General features: G+C 41.2%; 1 protein-coding gene across 11 annotated transcripts in view; it reads left to right on the plus strand.

The window, feature by feature from the left end:
* Il31ra (interleukin 31 receptor A) overlaps window positions 1-19,581 on the plus strand; it is a 116,250-nt gene that overhangs the window by 85,835 nt on the left and 10,834 nt on the right. For 3 of the 11 annotated variants that reach the window (XM_063258174.1, XM_013152899.2, XM_063258176.1), the window contains 3 exons: window positions 406-499; window positions 5,167-5,251; window positions 6,860-14,589. The exons of 3 other annotated variants lie outside the window; for them this stretch is intronic. In XM_063258174.1, coding sequence (XP_063114244.1) covers window positions 406-499; window positions 5,167-5,251; window positions 6,860-7,324 — 644 coding nt within the window. In that variant the 3' untranslated portion in view covers window positions 7,325-14,589. Of the gene's footprint in view, window positions 1-405; window positions 500-5,166; window positions 5,252-6,859; window positions 14,590-14,624; window positions 14,726-15,433; window positions 15,991-19,581 lie in introns of those variants that run through there. 5 more of the 11 variants (XM_063258175.1, XM_063258173.1, XM_013152901.3 and 2 more) reach the window with 5 other exon arrangements.

Genomic DNA, 19,581 nt, shown 5'->3' on the forward strand with positions numbered 1-19,581 from the left:
AAAATATTCTTGCGTGGCTTATGATCTGAATCTACCACAACATAAGCTTTCTGTGAATAAGAACCTGGTATTTCTTGCTTATTCCTGTTTATTTTATTACTAAGAACAGTGTTGGCAACCACTAAATGCTAAGTAAGTATTCACTAAATGTGCAAAGCTGGAAAATGGCCCTGTAGGACACAGTGTCTATCAATATAAAGTATCTCTTTTGTTAGGTAGGAAAAAGACAACTAGATGGGGAGCCAGGAACTTCAGAGTTTATTTTAATTGAAAGAAATTGAATTTAATTGGAAGAATCTAGTAAAAAATGTTGCTAAAGCTACTAGAAAAAAAGGTTAATGTTTGATTTTTGTCAAGAAAATGGGAACTGAACTTATGATGATTTTTGTTCTCCTTTCCCTGAAGGTCTCTTTGAGATTATTCCTACAACTTGTCTCATTGGAGGAGGTTTTCTTATGCTCATCGTTCTCACAGTGGTCTTTGATTTCAAAAGACAAAAGTGAGTTTTTGTCAATAGTAGTAAGTGCCTTAAAAATTATGGACAGAAAGGGAAAGAGGGCATCATGAACATTTGGCATAAGAGGATATTCTACCATGATGAGAGTGTTTATTCCTGTATTAATCTGGTACACATTTATTGAGATTATTAAAGACCATGTTATTATGCAAATCAATAATTGTAATATCCCACATTAACAGAACTAGGACAAGGACCACGTGATCATTTCAATAGATGCAGAAAAGCATTCAATGAAGTCTAACATCCATTCATAATAAAAACTCTATAGAAAATTGGAATAAATGGTCTTTATCTCGATCTGATAAAAGTCACCTATGACAAGCTAACAACTAGTATCTTGCTAACTGGACAAAAACTGAAAGCTGTCACTCTAAAATCAGGAATAAGACACGGATGTCCACTACCATCACCCCAATACAATATAGTTCTGAAAACATTAGCCAGAAAAATTAGACAAAAGAAAGAAATAAGGATAGGAAAGGAAGAAGTTAAATTGTCATTAATGTAAATGACATGACATGGGATCTGCATAGAAGATCCCAAAAACTCAACCAAAGATTTAATAACCAATTCAGTAGTGTAGCTAAATACAAAGTCAACAACTCAAAAATAAATAGCATTCCTATACACAAATAGCAAGCTAACTGACAGAAATTAGGAAAAAAAATTTTCACAGTAGGATCAATAAAAACGAAATACTTAGGAATCAGTCTAACGAAGTGAAAGATTTTTTTTTAAGTGGAAAACTACAGAGCTCTGAAAAAGGAGATCAAACAGAATGTCAGAAAGTGGAAACTGTCCCTTGTTCTTGGGTAGTAAAAAACCAATATAGTGGAAATGACCATACTAAATAACCATTCTAAAACTATTGTACAGATTTAATGCAATCCTGATCAAAGTACCAATAGTGTACCTCACAAAACTGGAGAAAACATTCCTAAAGTTAATTTATAAACAAGAAGAATAGAAATCTAAAGTAGAAAAGCAATTTTGGGCACCAAAGGCAAAGAAGAAGGCATCACAACACCGACTTTAAATTATACTACAAAGCTACTGAGATTTTAAAACAGGGAGACAGGCAGGCAGGCAAACAAACAAACAAACAAACACTCAGGAGGCTGCAGAAGATGAGCAGCAGCAACAAAAGCAACAGGACAAGCAACAGCAACAGTTCTCTTTTTGTCTCTTAAATTTAGGCCAGGCATCACTCACACCCAGGCTAGGGCGTCCTTAATTCCAGCATCACACACCCTAAAGCCAGCCACCTCTTAAAAGCCCCATGACTTAAAACAAAAAATGAAATAGATTCAAATGACTAAGGGCTAAATGTAGAAGGCAAAGCTCTATAGAAGATAATGTAGGTGTCTTTTAGACATAACTGTGGAGGAAAACTTAAAACAGCAAAAGTTGTAACTTGAAAAATAAAATGATCAATGAGGCAAATCATGAACAAATTGACAGATATGTGTGTGGTGGTAAATATTAAATCTCAAGCTTCATGTGTGCCAGGCAAGTGTTTTACCACTGAGCTGCATCTCAGAATGGAGTAAGATATTCACAACGTACCAGGAAACCAAAGCACATCTGTGTCCCCAGCTACTCAAGTAGCTGAGGCAGCAGGTTTACTTTTGCTCAAGAGTTTAAGGTGAGCCTGGGCAGTGTAACAACACCCATTTCTCCACTTATCTGCAACCATAACAGAGATGATAAAGTATGATGCTTAAATCAGAATATCTAGGCTTTGAGAGGAATGCCTAACAACCAACAACAATAAAAAAGCAGCCCAACAGAAAAGCAGAATAAAAATGTGAACAAGTGACTTGATGTGGAAATCCAAGTAGTTATGCTCATAAGTAAAACATATTAAAACAATCATATATTGCTTTAAACTCATAAACTATGATTGAAAGAGTTAAAAGAAGAAACTAACTGAGCTAAGACAATACAACTTTGCTGAAGAATAAATTATGGAAAGAAATCACTAGTACAAGATACGAAAAATTCAATAGAAAGCATGACCAGCAAAGTTGACCAATATTAGGATAGAATATCAAAAACTAAAGACAATGTAGATATAGTAAATCATAAACTCAGTGACACCCTAATATGACAAGACAACAAATTGGATCCAGTATCAGCTGGATGACTCAGAAAGAAATCAGAATTACAAAAATAAGAGAAAAATTAGATGACTCAAAAAGAAGAAAAAATTTATCCAAATCATAGAAGACAACTTTCCAAATCTAGGAAAGAACTCAGTATTATAGTGTAAGACATATATGCAGCCCCAAATAGCCACAAATGGAAAAGACCTTCTCCACAAAACATTATAGTTAAAATTGCACACATTCAACAAAAATAGTGACTACTAAAACTATTCGAGAAAAATAAGTTATTTATAAAGGCAAGCCTATCAAAATTATAGCAAACGTAGCACAAACCTAGACCAATAGCTTCACTGTTGGTATGCAGGAATACTAATAATTTTTGTGTATTTTGTATCCTGTTACTTTGCTGAATTGTTCACTAGGAGTCTTTGGTGGAGTTTTGGGCCTTTTATGTAGAAGATCATTTCATCTGCAAATCAAGATAGTTTGACTTCTTCCTCTCCTATATATATTCCTTTTCTTTCTTTCTTTTGTGTGGCTGCTCTGGCTGAAGTTTCAAGTACTATATTAAACAGAAGTGGTAAGAGTAAATTTTACATTCAGAATTTTAGCCTGGATTCAATATCCCACTGTCACAAATGGACAGGTCAACTAGGTAAATAATTAACCAAGAAATATCAAAGTTGAACCAAACCTTTAAACTAATGGACTTAATCGGTATCTACAAAATGTTTCATCAACAACAGAATACACGTTGTTCTCAGCAGCACATGGCACTTTCTTCAAAACTGACCAAACACTAGCCCATAAATTATGTTTAAGTAAATGCAAAAGAATCAAAATTATCTCATGTGTATTATCAGATCAGAGTACAATGAAACTAGAAATGAATGGCAAAAGAAACCACAGAAATTATGCAAACATGTGGAAATTAAATAATATCTCTTGAATAATCAGTGGGTCTCAGAAGAAATTAAGAGAGAAATTCAACAGTTCCTACAATCAAATGATAATGCCATTAAAACATACATAAAGCTATGGGACACAGTGAAAGCAGTCCTAAGGGGGATGCTTATAGTTCACAGAAACAGAGTGAGCTCAAATAAATAACCTAATGATACACCTCAGGGTCCTAGAAAAATAAGCACAATCCAAACACAAAGCTAGTGCAAGGAAGGAAGTTATAAATTTCAGAGCAGAAATTAATGTAATTGAAACTAAAAAACAATATAAATAATAGATCAGAGTTTGTTCTTTGAAAAAATAAAATAGACAAACATTTAGCCAGTTGTACCAAATAAAGACCTAATACAACTAGAATGACAAAACGTGAAATCACAACAGATTCTGCCAACATCCAAATCACTAGTAACTACTTTGAGAACCTGTGCTTAAATTAAATGAAAAATTCAGAAGAAATGGATAGATTGCTAGATATATGAAAACTATCAAACCATGACCAAGAAGATATAAAAACCCTGAGTAATGAAGTATCAGTGAATGAAACTGAAGAAGTAATTTAAAACTTTACCAAGATAAGCTCAGGCACAATGTATTTTCTGCCAGATTCTTTAGAACTTTAGGAAAGATCTGACACCAGTACCTCTTAATCTCTTTAATGAAATCAGAAAGGAAGCAGTACTCCCAAGTCATTCCTAGAAACAAGCATTAACCTGATTCTAAAACCAGAAAAGGACTCAACCAGAACTGCAAGCCACACTTTTTAAGGAACTTAGATGCAAAAGTATGCAATAAGATCCTGGAAAACAATGCATCAAAATATTAAAAAAGATCATATATCATAACTGGATAGGCTTTATCCTAGGGACACAGAAATGATTCAATGAACATAAGTTAATAAATGTAATATATCACAAAAGAGGAAAAAAGGACAAATACCACATGCACATCTCAATAAATTCAGAAAAAGCACTTGACAAAATCCAATATCCATTCATCATTAAAAGACTCTAAATAGGTTTAGAAGTACCTTATCTAAATCTGATAAAAGCCCTTTGTGACGAATCAATGGTTAACATCATATTACAAGAAGAAAAACTGAAAGCTTTTGTTCTAAAATCAGGAGAAGGCTGCCATTATCACTACATCTATTCAGTATAGTTCTTGAAATACTGCCAGCGCAATTAGACCTGAAAAAGAAATCAAAGGAACATAGATTGGAAAGGAAGAAAATTATTAGGATTATTATTATTTGCAGATGACATGATCCTCTATATGAAGTCACAAAAAATGACTAATAACCAAATTAAAAACCAGGATTAATAACCAAATTCTGTAGCAGGATACAGAATCAACACTCAAGTATCAGTGCATGGAGAGGGCTTGCCTCCCACCCCATCCTTTAGATAACTTGCAATTTTAACTCCTAAACTGCTTCATTTCCCTGTCTGTCAGGGGTTTGCCCTTGTTTTATAGGGAGCCATACAATTCCCTCTAGCAGACTTCACTGATTTAGACATGCAGTACATGTAAAATGCTTCCCAGACTCAACACCTGTCTTAAATTTTTATCTCTTAGTAGCAAGTTGGCTCCCCTGTGTTGTCCTGATGTCCCCAATCCTGCTGAAAGTAGTATAGCCACATGGCTTGGAACTAATTTCAAGGTAAACTACCGCTGTTTTTATTCAGGAAATCTTTATGTTGATGGGCATGTGGGAGGAAGACCAGGTAGATGGAAACAAAGAAGAGCTGTGGGCTGAGCTTTCCTCTGGGTTTGCATGAAAAGAACTCAAACTTATAAAAGTCCCGGGGAACAGGCAGGGAGGTCACATGGACTCAGCCTCTCGAGAGTACCTGTCATCTCAGGCTTTGAACAGAGAGAAGGATTTTACCAAGCTCAGGAAGACTCAGTGTTCCTAGCATTGGACTGGTTCCCTAAAGCATGCTGCAGAAGAGAGACACTAGCCCTCCCTTTACTAACCTGACCGTGTGTCAGAGAACAAGGTTTGGCTGCAAGATCTGAGGCCACTTCAAAAGCAGCTGGAGCGAGAATTAACTTAGAAACCTCTTGGGATCCTGAGGTGTCCCTAGGCTGTCTAAAGGCTGCTTTGAATTGTTTTCTAATCAAGGAAGTTGAAGTCAAAGTTCATGTAAGTGGCACATTATCGTTAAGTAGAAACCTTTTTTTCATAAGTTTTTAAGTTGAAAACTGTTGTGAAGTTTCTAAGATATCATTTCTTGTTTAAGTCTAAATAACCCCAGTCAAATACTGTATTAAATTCTATATTGAAATCCTTGTTAAGGAAAGATTGTTTCCACCTTTTTTTTTTAACCGTGGGAACTTTGTGTGTGTGTGTGTGTGTGTGTGTGTGTGTGTGTGTGTGTGTGTGTGTTTGAGACAGGGTCTCACTATGTAGTTCAGATGACCTTGAACTCATTTTTATCCCAGGCTGGCCTCAAACTCAGCAATCCTCTTACCTCAGCCTCTCAAGTGCTGGGATTACAGGCATGTGCCACCATGTCTGGTTAATGTGGGAATTTTAAATGTCAGTCTTTACTTCAGTTCAGAAGTCCCTTTAAAAAAAAGTTGAGTGTTTTGTTACAACGAATTTTATTTCCTCCTCTTCCCTCATGAGTTTTGTATTGCTCTCTTCACTTTTTTAATTGGTAAAAGCCATTTAGAGAATAAATGAAATCATTTAGAGAATAAATTTAGAGAATAAAAGAAATACTGTCTCATAATTAAAATGCTTTTTGAATAATCTGTAGGTTGGCCCTCTGCAATAAGCACTGAAAAGTCACCCTACTATATATCAAGCACTGAGTTAGGCCCAGGAACACACACATGACACACAATGCCTCTGCCATGGAATCACCTTTGATTTCTGTGGTGTTGGACAGGTTTGCCATTATGGTTGTGATTTTTCTCTTTCTTGTCTTTGCTTCCTTCCTTTTTTTTTTTTTTTCTTTTTGTTGTTGTGTTTTTGTTTTAAGATATGGTTTTGCTACAAGGTTCTGCCTGGTCCTGAACTCACTATGTAGCACAGGCTGGCCTCAAATTCCTGGTGATCCTCCCACCTCAGCTTCCTGGGTGCCAGGATTCAAGGACAGCCTAATCTACATAGCAAGACCCTGTCTCAAAAAAGACAAAAAAAAAAAAAAAAAGAAAGAAAGAAAAGAAAAGAAAAGAAAAAAACAAAGTCAAACAAAACACCAAAAACCAAAAAGTACAAATAAATGACCATTGGGGTGTCCTCTTCCCTCTCCACCAGGATAAAGTAAATCTGAAGAAGTTTGATAACTCTGTAAGCACAGAAGACAAAACCCTAAAACCATGTCCTAGTGACCTCATTGACAAGTTGGTGGTGAATTTTGGGAGTGTTCTGGAAGAGGCTTTCACAGAGGAAGCCGGAAAAAGTCAGGAAAACATTTTGGGAGCAGAAAAAAATGAGTATGTGACTTCTCCCTATAGATCGGACTATTCCTCAGGGAAGAGTTTTGAGGGGCCTCTGAATCTAACTGAGATTCCTTCCAGAAAATCTCATCACCAGTACTGGGAAATGGCCAAAGATATCTGCTCAGAAGCCAAAGAGGAACTGCCCTCTCCTGGTCAAAGTTCAGGACCAGACCATCTCTGTGGGGACAGAGCACCAAATCCATATTTAAAAAATTCAGTGACAACCAGAGAGTTTCTTAAGCTTGAAGAAGTTCCAGATCATACCAAGAGAGAAGTCTAAACGCTCAAAAGTTCAGTGTGGATGACTCTTCGCTACAAAAATTAGCAAGACTTAGCAAGAAGTGCCTTTTCATCTCCTTCCCCATGCTGCCTGAGTTAAGCAACATCCCTCTCACCATGAGCAGCTTGCTGGGCCTGGCTTTCACAGACACAAGAGTGTACTAGAGAGAAAGCAGGACATTGAGCCTGAATGCTTTGGAAGGGAAAAGCCAGTTCTTTTCTTTTGTTCAGATTATCAGTTCTTGCTGAGGTTTCCTAACATATTGACTCTGAAGGAAGGATCTAGGTTCTGAGCTCAAAGTATCCCTGACCTAGCTGGTCTTCCCCAGGAATGGGGCAAACGATGTTCACTGCCTTCGCTGGGGACACCCTCAGAGTTCCAGGAGGGGCTGTGCCCGAGGACAGTTCTTTGGTTGGAACCTGGTGGTCTGGTGAGAACCTCAGCTTTGCCCTTACCTGCCAAGCAGTCCTGAAATCTTTTGCTCATCAGCAGAGGGGCCAGGAAGCACAGTGGACTTTCTGAAAGGTGTGCCTGAGGCTCCTCATTGTCTTTGCTAAATCTCTGGAGCCTGCAGCAACACCCCAGGGTGTTTATTTATTTATTTATGTATTTATTTATTTTTCCAGTGCTGCAGAATGAACCAGAGTGTCATGCATTTAGGTAGAAGCTCTACTACTGAGCTACACTTCTAGCCCTTTACCCCTACTTTGTAGGGCACTGACTGCTAATAAACCAAGGAATGAGAGAAGGTTTCAGTAGTGCACTGAGTGTGGACTCCAGGCTGGGCAGTAAGTCTGTCCCATCTGCAGGCCATTTCCCAGCTCTTGCTACCCTTGTGCTAGAGCAGAAAGGCACAAGACCTGGAAGTGACTTTTGTATGACCACCGACCCCTCATACTGGCTCACAGCCCCAGAATGTGTATTGAATATACCCACAAAAGGCCTCTTCTCAGCAGCTGAGTAGGGGCTGGCAATGGGCAGTGTTCAGCAACTTTGCTGCTTCATCACAAGGACTTCTGCTTTTTAAGAAGAAGCTTACAATGTGAACTTTGGGGAAAGTACTGATTGCAAGATTCACTTGCTGAGGTCCTGGGAGCTACATGGCTGTTACTTGGCTCCTACCATTACCACAGTGTGGGAGATTACTGGAAATCTGGTGACATTAAGGTGGATAAAGTCAGGGGTGAAGGGCCCTAGATACTATGAACCAAGCATTTCTAATCAAGAAAGCTGGTGGAATTTTTTTCTGGAAGAGTTTAAGAAGTTAATAGTTGGAAGGTTACATACACACGAGCTTCATAGTCACAAAATCATGTATGCAAAAGCCTCACTTTACCTTCTTATTACTAAAATTCTAACATAGCTAAAATTATTTCAAAGCAATGGTCACCCAGCTTGGTGATTTCTGAGTTCCTCTGGCTTTGTAACTCAGTCACAGTTGGGACTGGTTTTCCCTGGGACGAATTCTAAGAGTGTTCAATGCAGCAGCATCCATGAGCCAGGACTGGGCACTTATTAGTGTCCTCTGGGATCAAGTATTTGTCCAGTTGTGGTTATGTTGCTGGTCTTGTATATGTGCCTGTACCCCTGCCTGTGTCTGGTCACTTCCTCCTCAACTGTGTACTTACTGTGGACATAGAAGATGTGACTCTTCTCCCAAAGCTCTCTCCCTCCTCATTAGGTCTCAAGTGACTATAGCCCCTGCCAGGCGCCATCACCCCTGGTTTATAGAACAGTGACTGCTGATAAATCAGGGAACAAGGGAAACCCAAGGCAGGACACTGGGGAATGGGACCATTGGGACTCTAGGTCAGTCTTTTATCCATCTTTTTGCTTCCTAGTCCAGGAGTAGAAAGGACCCCTCTCCTATTAAGTGATATTGCAGATCCCATGGTTGCCCTGCTATTGGCTCCCAGTCCTATAATTGTGGCTTGGGCACTTGTGAGCCTCCTGTCCCCGGGGTTCCCAGGGGCCCATGTCCACTCTTCACTTTGGATTTGTGAACTTGTTGAGACGATTCTAGCCTTGACTCTTGTCTTGGTCTGGGATTGAGAGGGAAGCAAAGGTTACATGCTCCCCTCCACCCGCCCCCGCTACAGTATCTCTTTGACCTCCTGACCAACTCCAGCTGAGCGAATCTCCAATTCAGTGGGAGGCAGGTGAAGAGGAAAGGGCCTTGGGTGAGTCCTACCACTTGTGTCTGTCTCCCACCAGCAGAACCTAAAATTTAAGCATCTGATGGCTGGGTATAGAGTAGGGTCCCAGATGGCTCCCATGAGTGGGTTTCAGAGAGGACAGTGTGACTCTCTGCCTCCCTTCCTGGCTCTCTGCTTAGTCAGTGAAGCTGGCTTAGTCATCTGTTGGTCAGTTAGCAGATGCCACTCTGGCCCTTCTCTGTTTCTTCCTCCTTTGTCTTACTTCTTGCCTCTGGTCTGCTGTTGCTGCTATTTCCCCACTACTCCCAGGATTTCTCAACTTTTCCTGTTTCTTCTCTCATTTGTTTCTTTTCACTCCCCTCCCACTCCCCATCTGCCATATTTATTTTTGCTGCTTTTGAGTGGCGAAGATGCTTTAGGTCTCTACATTGTCACAAATGTGCCCCAAGTGGTCTCCTAGGAACCGGTCTGAGGTCATATCCAGGGCCACACACTGAGCTCTCCAGGGCCATAAGGCGTCAAGCGCAGAAGCCACCGGTGATGTTTTCTTCTGGATCAACTCACGAAGTCCCACTCCCAGTGTCCTGGAATGCCTCTCGCCAGAGAAGGCTGTCTACATGGTCTGTTTTCTGTCAAAGACACCTAATGTGGAAAGAAATATGATGTGTTTTAACAAACTAATGAAAAGCAGATAAAATTTCCATTAGAGTTTTCTAGGGCTTGGGAACCATGTCAACAGCTAAGTTAGTGGCCTCATAGTGGCCTTTCTTTCACAATAACAGAAAAAATGTTTAAAAATGACCTAGAAAACAGTCTGGATTAAAAAACAAAAACACAACCCCAGCTTTCTGGAGACAGCAGTATGAACACATGGTGAGGGGTTTTGGAAGAGGCTGAAGATGGACACGAGAGAAAGGACAAGCCTCCGGTCTCACTGCTTTTTCCTCAAGGTCCAACCTGTGTGTTGGCAACCCATCCCTTGAGGCCCAGCCACCAGGTCCTGCCTGTCTTCCTCCCTGGTAAGGCCCTCAGTTACCACTGCTGTGGGCACTGCAGCCTCCAGCCAAATCCTGCCCCTGTTTTTGTAGGGCGGTGAGCTAATAGTCTGGTATTTTTTAAATGGCTGGAAACAAAATCAAAGAATATTTTGTGATGTAAAAGCACATTAAATTCAAATGTTAGTGTCCACACATAAAGCTTAATTGGACCCTAGCCAACCGCATTATTCATCACATCAACAAATGGCCGTTTTCCCCAACTAAGGCAGAATTGAGAGGATGAAATAGAGACTGCTGCTCCCCCAGAAGTCCTTTGCAAGTTCGTAGACACTTTCTGTGTCTTATACATGTGAGGCTCAAGACTGTATTATGTTTTAACTTTTAAGTAGCTGCTAATTAAAAGCAAATCAGGATGAGTCATTCTTGATCTCTAGCTAAATAAGGATGCCTGCCTTAGGCACACACATTCTAGCTTGCCCCAGTTCTCATCACTTCCTGTTCCCTGCCTACAGCTGAGGTGGCAAGTTGGCCCCTGCCTATCACCTACACCAGTGGTTCTCAACTGGGGTGACTTGGCCTTTCAATCTGCAACTCACACACATTGGATTTCTGAATGTGGTTTGGATTCCTGAGCGTAGGGGGGCACTACTTCCATCTAGTGGTTAGAGACCAGCAGTGCTAGTAATTTTTGCAATGTGCAGAGTAACTCTCACCAGTAAGAATGATCCCCAAGTATGCCCACATCAGCAGTGTCACAGTTGTTGACTGATTTCTGCCTTCAAGGTCCATTAAATTAATATTCTTATCTATTTGTAGTGTAATCTGTGTGTGTATTGATACATATTTTCACCTATTTGCAAGTCGTGTATTGAATTTGTTATTTGCATATACTATTTCATATATAAAATTCATGCATGAACATAGCATGGAGCATCTTAAATGGCCACATAGCTCTTCTCTCTGTGCTTGCATATTGTGGTTTTCAAGACATGAATTGATATGATTGTTAACATTTTCCATTAATATAGAATAATTGCAATATACATTTTTGTATGAAATTTTCTTTTCTCGCCTTTCCCCTGTGTCTTTGGGTTGTTTCCAAAAGTGAATTGGGGTTCATGATTTATAGATATTGTGACTTCTTATGTAACTGTACCCCAGCAAAAGCTACACTGACTTTATGGGATTACCAGCATGTCAGGAATCTTTTGTCCTGTATAATCAGCTGTTCACTGCTACAAACTTGATGTTGCCTTAATTGTCTCATGTAAGTATTAGTTATTGACAAGGCCTTGAACCTGAGAGCCCCTGGTGGATAGCTTATTCCACAAGTTCTCTACCTTCCACATTTAGGCTTTGGTGGCATTGACATTTTGGTTTCCTAAATGACCTCCAGCTCCACCCTCAGCTTCCCATGGAGTCCAGCCTCTGCATTCTTTACTAGAAGTGAAGGTACTCAAGACTCAAGACTCAAGACAAGCTCTTAATGTGCACCTCCCACGCAACCTGCCCCTCCTCTCCATGTTTCATCTCCCATTCTCCTTGTTACCTAAGTAGGACATTTGGAGTCACTGAAGCTCCTCTCTTCCTGTCTTCAGGCATCTGGTGGGTCACCAGTCCTTACACTCTTCAGTGTAAAATCTCTTTCTTCATCAGTTCTTTCAAGTCCATCCCACAGATTCCACAACAGTGCAGGCTTTTGTCATTTTAGGCTTGAGTCTTCCATCATCAGCAGTCTCCTTGTCTAAGATCTGTTTCCCACCCCATGTTACGTCCAGGGCTGTTTCTGTGCACAGATATAGTTCCATCTTGCCTGCTTCCTCCTCCTCTCTGACTCCTTAGCATGGTAATGGGTGGTTTCTTTTACATTACTGGATTATACACTGTAAACAAAGAGGTAAGGACCCTAAAAGTGTTTTACTACTTCCCTAACACATCACCATCAATTTAAATAAGAAGAATTATATTATTTTATAGTTTTGCAGGTTGGAAGTTCAACATAGGCTAAAATTAAGGCATTGGCAGGGCCACTTCCTTTAGAGAATCACCCAGGCCTCTTCCAGATTCTACAGGATGACTTTGATGCATGGCTTGGGGCCCCTTCCTTCCCCTACAAAGCCAGGGATGTTGCATCTCAGTTCTTTTTTTTTTGTCTTTTTCATTTTTACCGGTACCAGGGATCAAACTCACGACTGCCTGCTTTTAAGGCAGGCGCTTATGCCGCTGAGCTAAATCCCCAGCCCCGCATCTCAGTTCTATAGTCCCATCTTGCTCTGCCTGCTGGGGCTAGGTTTGGTCCGAGGTCTGAAGCACATCATTAAGAACACAACTAAAGCCTCAGTCTCTATTTGTGAGCATTCTCCTGAGATGGGTTTGTCTGCTTCTCAGTGTTCATGAGCTGTGGACCAGCCCTGTGTGAGATCAGGACAAGGATGTGAGCCCAGAAATCAATCAACATATCTTATTGCTCACTCTAAGTTCTGGCCTACATTCACAGCCCAGTTCCTCAGCGCTGGAGACAGCAAACCACAGGGCCAGCTGCTCTGCAGGAACAGGCCCCCAATCTGGTGTGAGTCACAAAGCCAACCCAGGTGGAGCACACATTGTGCAGACAGGCCCCTCACCCATACAGCTAGGCTGCAGCAGCTGCAGGCTCAGGAAAGAACTGGGGCCACCCTTGATGCCTGGGCCCATGAGAACCTTGGCCCATCTGGCAGGCTCCCCTGAGAAGGGAGCCAGGGAAGGTGGAGCCAGACCCCAGTGAACTTTCAAAAGATTAACAAACATGCAGGAACACACAGGCTCAGCAATCTGTAATAGCTCCAGTTACAGAAAAGCCTAGAGCGCTGGGAAAGTCAGAACCACAACTAGGTGTGTCTCATTGCAGAGTTCCTGCCTTTCGATCTCCGTTCATAGGAAACAATCAGAAAAGCACTCACAGCCCACTCACAAATTCCATTGACCTTTTGAGATGACTAATACATATTTGGGAGTTGCATATTGTTTCTGTGTGTCAGCCTGTGCTGAAAAGGGTGCTGTTTGGGGTGAAGGGAAGGCTCTTCAGGCACATTGTAGGTCAGGCTTTGTTGTCCTCCAGGAAAAAATCTGAGTTTCAGGAAAAATAAGAGGTTTACTGAACGTTGATTTCCTGTTGATAAGACACAGGCCTTGAGCCAATAAATTTGAGACAGCGCAGGGATGGATCTAGAGATCATATCCTTTAAAGGGTAACACTCTACCGAGAGGCATTTTCTTTCAGACCTGCAGCCACGTTTTCCACTGGACTTCTCTGATGACTCTAGAGCCCAGGCTTTCGTGAACCCTTCCCCTGCACAAATAAAACAACTTAAAACAGCAAAACTCTCAGTACAAAAATGTCTATAAAAAGTAATTTTAACAACAGTGGAATGAAAACTCTAGGCCTGCTGCTATCTTGGCTGTCTCAGCGCAAGGATGAGCTTGTGGGAGGGTTCCATAGCTAAGCTGCAGACAAGTGGTGCCCCGAAACTATCACCATCCCTGTGAGAGCTGAGTCATATGTCAAGGTCAGGACTTCCTTAATTAACAAGTGTAGAGCTGGGCACCTAATGGGCCTGATTGTTTGTGTTGTGCCTAGAAATCAGAACCAGTATGCAAATTGGGACGAGTCCTCAGTGGGACAGAGCCATCGTTATGGAGCTGAATATGGGTGGTCATCAAGCAGTCCCACATTTCCCACTGATCTTCCTTCCCACCTTAGAGGTGGCAAATGAGGGGCAGCAGGGAAGAAGTATGGATGGGAAAGGCTTGGAGGCATTTGTACACCGATGCCCTCACTCGCCCTAGCCATACCATTAATCTTGGAACTAGGGTGTGGGCCCTTGCTTACCTGCAGGGCCCCTCAGAACTCCCAAACAGAGCTTTCTTTTCTAAGGTTCCCATACTCACCTTCCTTCTCTGCCTCCTAGCTCATGACTGGTAGCTGATGGAACCTGGCAGTGATTAGGTGGACTGGCTGTGTAGATCTGAGGGTTTTCAGGAAGTAAGGCTGCAATGCCAGACCTAGGCATCCTGGGCAGTAGGGGTGGTGTGGCTCTTCTGTGCAGTGCCTAGTCCCATTCCCTCATTTTATTTTACTTTATTTTATTTTTTAATTTTACTTTGAAGGCAGTAAAATACAACAGAACAAGACAGAACAAAGCCAATCAATACAATGCAGTGAAATTGCTACAGAACTTCACAGCAGGATACTGGGATAACAATAATAGGTACCGTAGTATATCTTATTATCCTCACAATAGTTGTCCATTCATTCAGGTATAGCAAAATCAAACCAAAAACAGAACATTATAAAACCTATCAAAACAGAATATTGAATAGAGCAAAACAATCAGAACAAAGCAAAACAGTAAAAACAACATTTGCTTTTAAACAGAAGATAGAAGGAAATCTCCCACATTTGCTATATTGCATACAGTCATCCTCCCAAGAGATGCTCAGAACTCTGCCCCTAGTTGCTAAGGGATGGATGGATGGGATGTTTGATTCTTAGCCTGAGCACTGGTGAGCTCCTGGGAGATGCTGACTGGTTCTCTTTCTGGCTCACACCAGTGGCGCTTACCAGGAAGGCAGGTGAATTGCTTGGTTGCTTGGCTGCCTAAGTTCCCATTGAGTTGAGTTACACACTTGTGCTGGCATTACCTTGTGTGAGGTGGCATGCTGCTCCCAAGCCCTCAACCAGCTTGTGCCCAGTGACTCTGCCCTTAGGGAATGACTTTCCTGATAGCAGTGGAGATGTAGTTGTGGTCTTTGGTCCCCGTTTTCTTGCAGGCTTAATCCCTAGGTCTACCCATCTCCCATGAAGTCAGGCCCTTTCTACTTCATAGTGGTTTTTGTGACCCCAGCAGTCCCTTCGATATACTTAGTCAAATCCCAGAGGATCATCTGGGTAACCTTTCTTTCTTTTCCTTCAACAGTACCAAACTCGACTGTCATCTTGCTCCCCATGTGGCTAATGTCCATTTTCACGTGTTTCCATCATTCAGCCAGGAAGACAAGGGAGCCAGACTTTTGGGTTTGCTCTGACCTGTCTTCTAAAAGGACTTGTTCTTCAGAGGAGCACTGATGTCACAGGACATCCACTTTCTCAACAGACCAAAGTTGGCAAAGCCTATTGTGTCCATCTTGGTGTTTATTTTGCAGCTGTAGCTGTCCACTCAGATCAAACCAGCTAAATGTCTGTGGGAAGCCACAGCAGATCACTTCAAAGCCCAGGGCATCTGAGGATCCATGAGGACATGACCCTGCTGTTGGCACAGGCACACAGCCAGAATACACTTACAGAATCATAACTATTGTAACCCCAAATTTAGAGTATAGAAGCCCAAGTATTGTAATCCATTTGTTAGTTTTCCTCAAAATCTAATAAGTTATATTTATAATTCCACTGAGATGTTATTGGAATCTTGGCAAGTTCATTTTAATCTACCACCTCCGATGCAACCCACAGCAAGAGTAAATGCACCAAAATATATTTAAAGGTTTTTTCTTTTTTAATTTTATTTTGAAAGTAGTAAAATAGAACAAGACAGAATAAAGCCAACTAAGATCGTACAGTGAAATTGGTACAGAACTTCATAGCAGGTTACTAGGATAACAGTAATAGGTATCACAGTATATTTCATTATCTTTACAATAGTTGTTCTTTTAATCACGTATATCAAAATAAAATGAAATACAGAACATTATAGAACTTCTGAAAACAATATTGAATAGAGCAGTACCATTAATCAGAATAGAGCAAAACTAATAAAAATATTTATCTTCAAAGAGATGGTAGAAGGAAATCCCCCTTATTTGCTATGGTCAACCTCCTAGGAGATGCTCAGATTTCTGGTTCCCATTTGCTAATGGGGGGACAGGAAAAGGGGGGTAGTGGGATGTTTGACTCTAGGCCATGCACCAGTAGGTTCACTATTGCTTAGCAGGGAGGCAGGCTGGTTGCTTGGTTTTCCAGCTTTGTAAGTTCCAACATGGTGTGGATCTCAGAAGACAAGGGTGGTTCCACCCTGGAGAGGCCACAGTCTGCCACACTGCAGCCACTTACCAGGAGGGGAGCTGCTTGCTTGGCTTCCCAGGGTCCTAAGTTCCAACATGGCATGGATCTCAGGAGACTCTGGTGGTTCTCCCCCTGCAAGGGCCACAGTCTGCCACACCACAGCCACTTACCAAGGAGGGGCTATATTTAAAGTTAAGGGCAACCAAGGAGGCCTAAATCCAATCCCCGTGAGGATGTGTGGACAAAGGCCTGATCCAAGCCTCTCCCACAATTTATTATCTTGTGAAGAAGGGAGTGGCTTAAGGATGAGTGACAGTGAGAATGGCCAGAACTACATGAATAACTTGAGCTGCCTATCTAGGTAGCAAAAAACAAAACAAAACAAAACCATCTTTGAAACATGCAGGGATAATGATATGCAGAAGGATCAATTGGCATAATTTAGTTAAGGTAGCAACTGAACTGTTTTTGGAGGCTATTGCTTCAGTTTCTGATATGTAAAATTTATGCCCTGGGGACTCCATAGCCTCTTTATTTCGAGGCTCATACCCAGTTGACATTCCTGGAGCTGACTGGCTCTGCCATCCCACTGTACTCATATCTTTTATAGAGAGTGCTATGCAAGGAAACAGGAGACTATCTGATGGCTTTAGAGGTTACACACCAGCACCTTGGCTAGCCTTATTTGCAATGCTTAGAGCAAATTGAAGAGAGAAAGAAATGCCATAGTCAGCTCTGTATGTCACATATTAGGAAATAAGTGTTGAAATAAAGTCACAGCAATTGTTTTGCACTCAAGGGAAGTCACTCAAATTGTCTCCCATACATGATGGCGTGCATACATGTGCAACATGGTGACAACAGTACACAAGAATGTAAGCTTCATAACAGCCATTACATACCAGCTAAACAATAAAGATGCAGCTCCTGCTGCTGTTGGCTCTGCATGTCTTCTTTTCTTTGGGGACCTCACCTGCACAAATACCCCGTCAGCCCTCCCTGACAATGTCTCTTCTCCTGTAACTTGCTGGACTGTAGCACAATTCTGGGAGCTGGCTGGTCTGTCAGAACTTTGATGAGGTGGGGCACATTGGTTTATGACAGGGGATGGAGCAGCATGTATGAAAAGCTGGTGCTCTAAGAGTTCAAGGCCCTATGGGCTCCACATGCTGTTGAATAGATGCAAATTTCCATGTTTCTATCTTTTGGCCATAATAGTTTTGGAAGGGTTTTTATTCTTGTGTGTGTGTGTGTTTGCTGGGGATTGAGCTCACAACCTTGCTCTTGCCAGGGAAGTGCTTATACTGCAGAGCTAAATCCCCAGCCCTATCCTTTGTTTTTGAAATTATTTGACTATAACTGTTTTTTGATTTCTCAGCTATCAACCTATATCTATAGAAATTTTGTAAAGTGAAAAAAATCCATTTATTCTAACCTATTTTGTAAGTTGCTCGCAATGCAATAATATTTTTATAAATTTTAGACTGATGCTGTCACTGTTGTTTTATATTTCACTTAATAGACATTCTTCCATTTCAATTTTGTAGCTGTCTTTTCTTGCTGAACTGACAATAACTCTTTTTCTTCAGGTCAGGTATATTTATGTAGGTCTCTGAAAACTTCCCAGCCCTGGATTCTGCCCCTATAGTAGAACCAGAGGACGGACTGTCTCTGGTTGAGTATTGTAACGAGAAAGCCAATTGGAATTTCAGTGGAAACCATTGTGGAGGCCAATATCATCCTAAATGGAAGGTGGAACAAGAAGGGGAGTTCTACTCTCTTGAAGGCAGGTGGTATTGGGTCCTGACCTAGATCCCCAATCTCCCAAATGAGTGTATGACAAAGGCTTAAATAAGACAAGTGGTGTGATTTTAGGGCTCTAGGAGAATCACACCCTTTAGCTGAGTTTGAGACTCTGAGGGCAAAGACAAAGACTTCTCTGTACTGCCCATATTTATTAGGTCCAAACAAAGAGTGGGGAAACTGAGGAAAGTACAGGAAATGAGCAAGACTTTGGGAATCACTTCAAAAATGTCTCCAAGTAGTAAATTATGCCAATTTAGGAGAACCATCTTATCTCCATGATGACATTTATGGTAGGAGTGAGACTACAGGAATGAGATGCCTGCAGCTGCAGTCTCTATGTATTAAATTGATGTTTGAGCCAGGTGTCCTCAGCTGTGGCCTTATCTTGCCCTTTGAAGTATCTCTGTCCTCACAGGCCACTATAGGCCTCAGCTAGGACCAGTGAGTGACTCATAGAGGTTCACTTACTGTAAATCAGCTCCCATCACCAGGCAAAGGGCCTAGACCTAGGACAGACTCACAGATAAACATAGAAAGCCAATTAGTTAATTTTAAATCCTGCTCAGAGCCACATTATAGTGGTATCCAACATCTCTTTTTTTTTTTTTTTTTTTTTGGTACTGGAGATCCAACTTAGAACCTTGCGCTTGCCAAGCAGGCACTTAGGCCTCTGAACTAAATCCCTGGCTCTTTCCTTTTGTTTTTGTAACAAAAGCTGGACCAGGATAAGTCATGGTTGAATGTTGTCTAGGAGTCAACCCGTCTTGACTCCTCTTCAACAGACTGTGAACAGAATAAGTAGAAATTCACAGATTACTTCAAGTATACCAACATAAAGCCACAAGTATGCCTTCAGATAGTTGAATGGATTTAATTAATCTAAGGCATCAGAAAATTTGCCCCAACCTTGAATTTGTTCATCACATTTTTGAGTTTGTTGGAACACTGACAACACCTCCTTCTGGAGAGCATTGATATCCATAGTAACATTTTGATGGATAGCTCCTTGCAAATGTTTCTTTATATCCTCCCAAGGATGCATAGATTTGTTATAAGGCAAAGGAGTTATGCAGAAATAAGTGGCCTTGTCTGGCACTTAATTTAGGACTAGTCATGTCCAGTTCATGATAAATCTCAGGTGGAGAATCTGCCCAAGTAATGGGTCTCAGTAATTGATTAGGGACATAAATCCACTACTCTACTCCTACATACAGATAGTGCCAGCAGATCCATTAAGGCAACCAAAAGAGTTCTGGGAGT

This window comes from Cavia porcellus, unplaced genomic scaffold, assembly GCF_034190915.1.
Source record: "Cavia porcellus strain 051 isolate PalLab524CR breed Dunkin Hartley unplaced genomic scaffold, mCavPor4.1 scaffold_11, whole genome shotgun sequence".
NCBI lineage: Eukaryota > Metazoa > Chordata > Mammalia > Rodentia > Caviidae > Cavia > Cavia porcellus.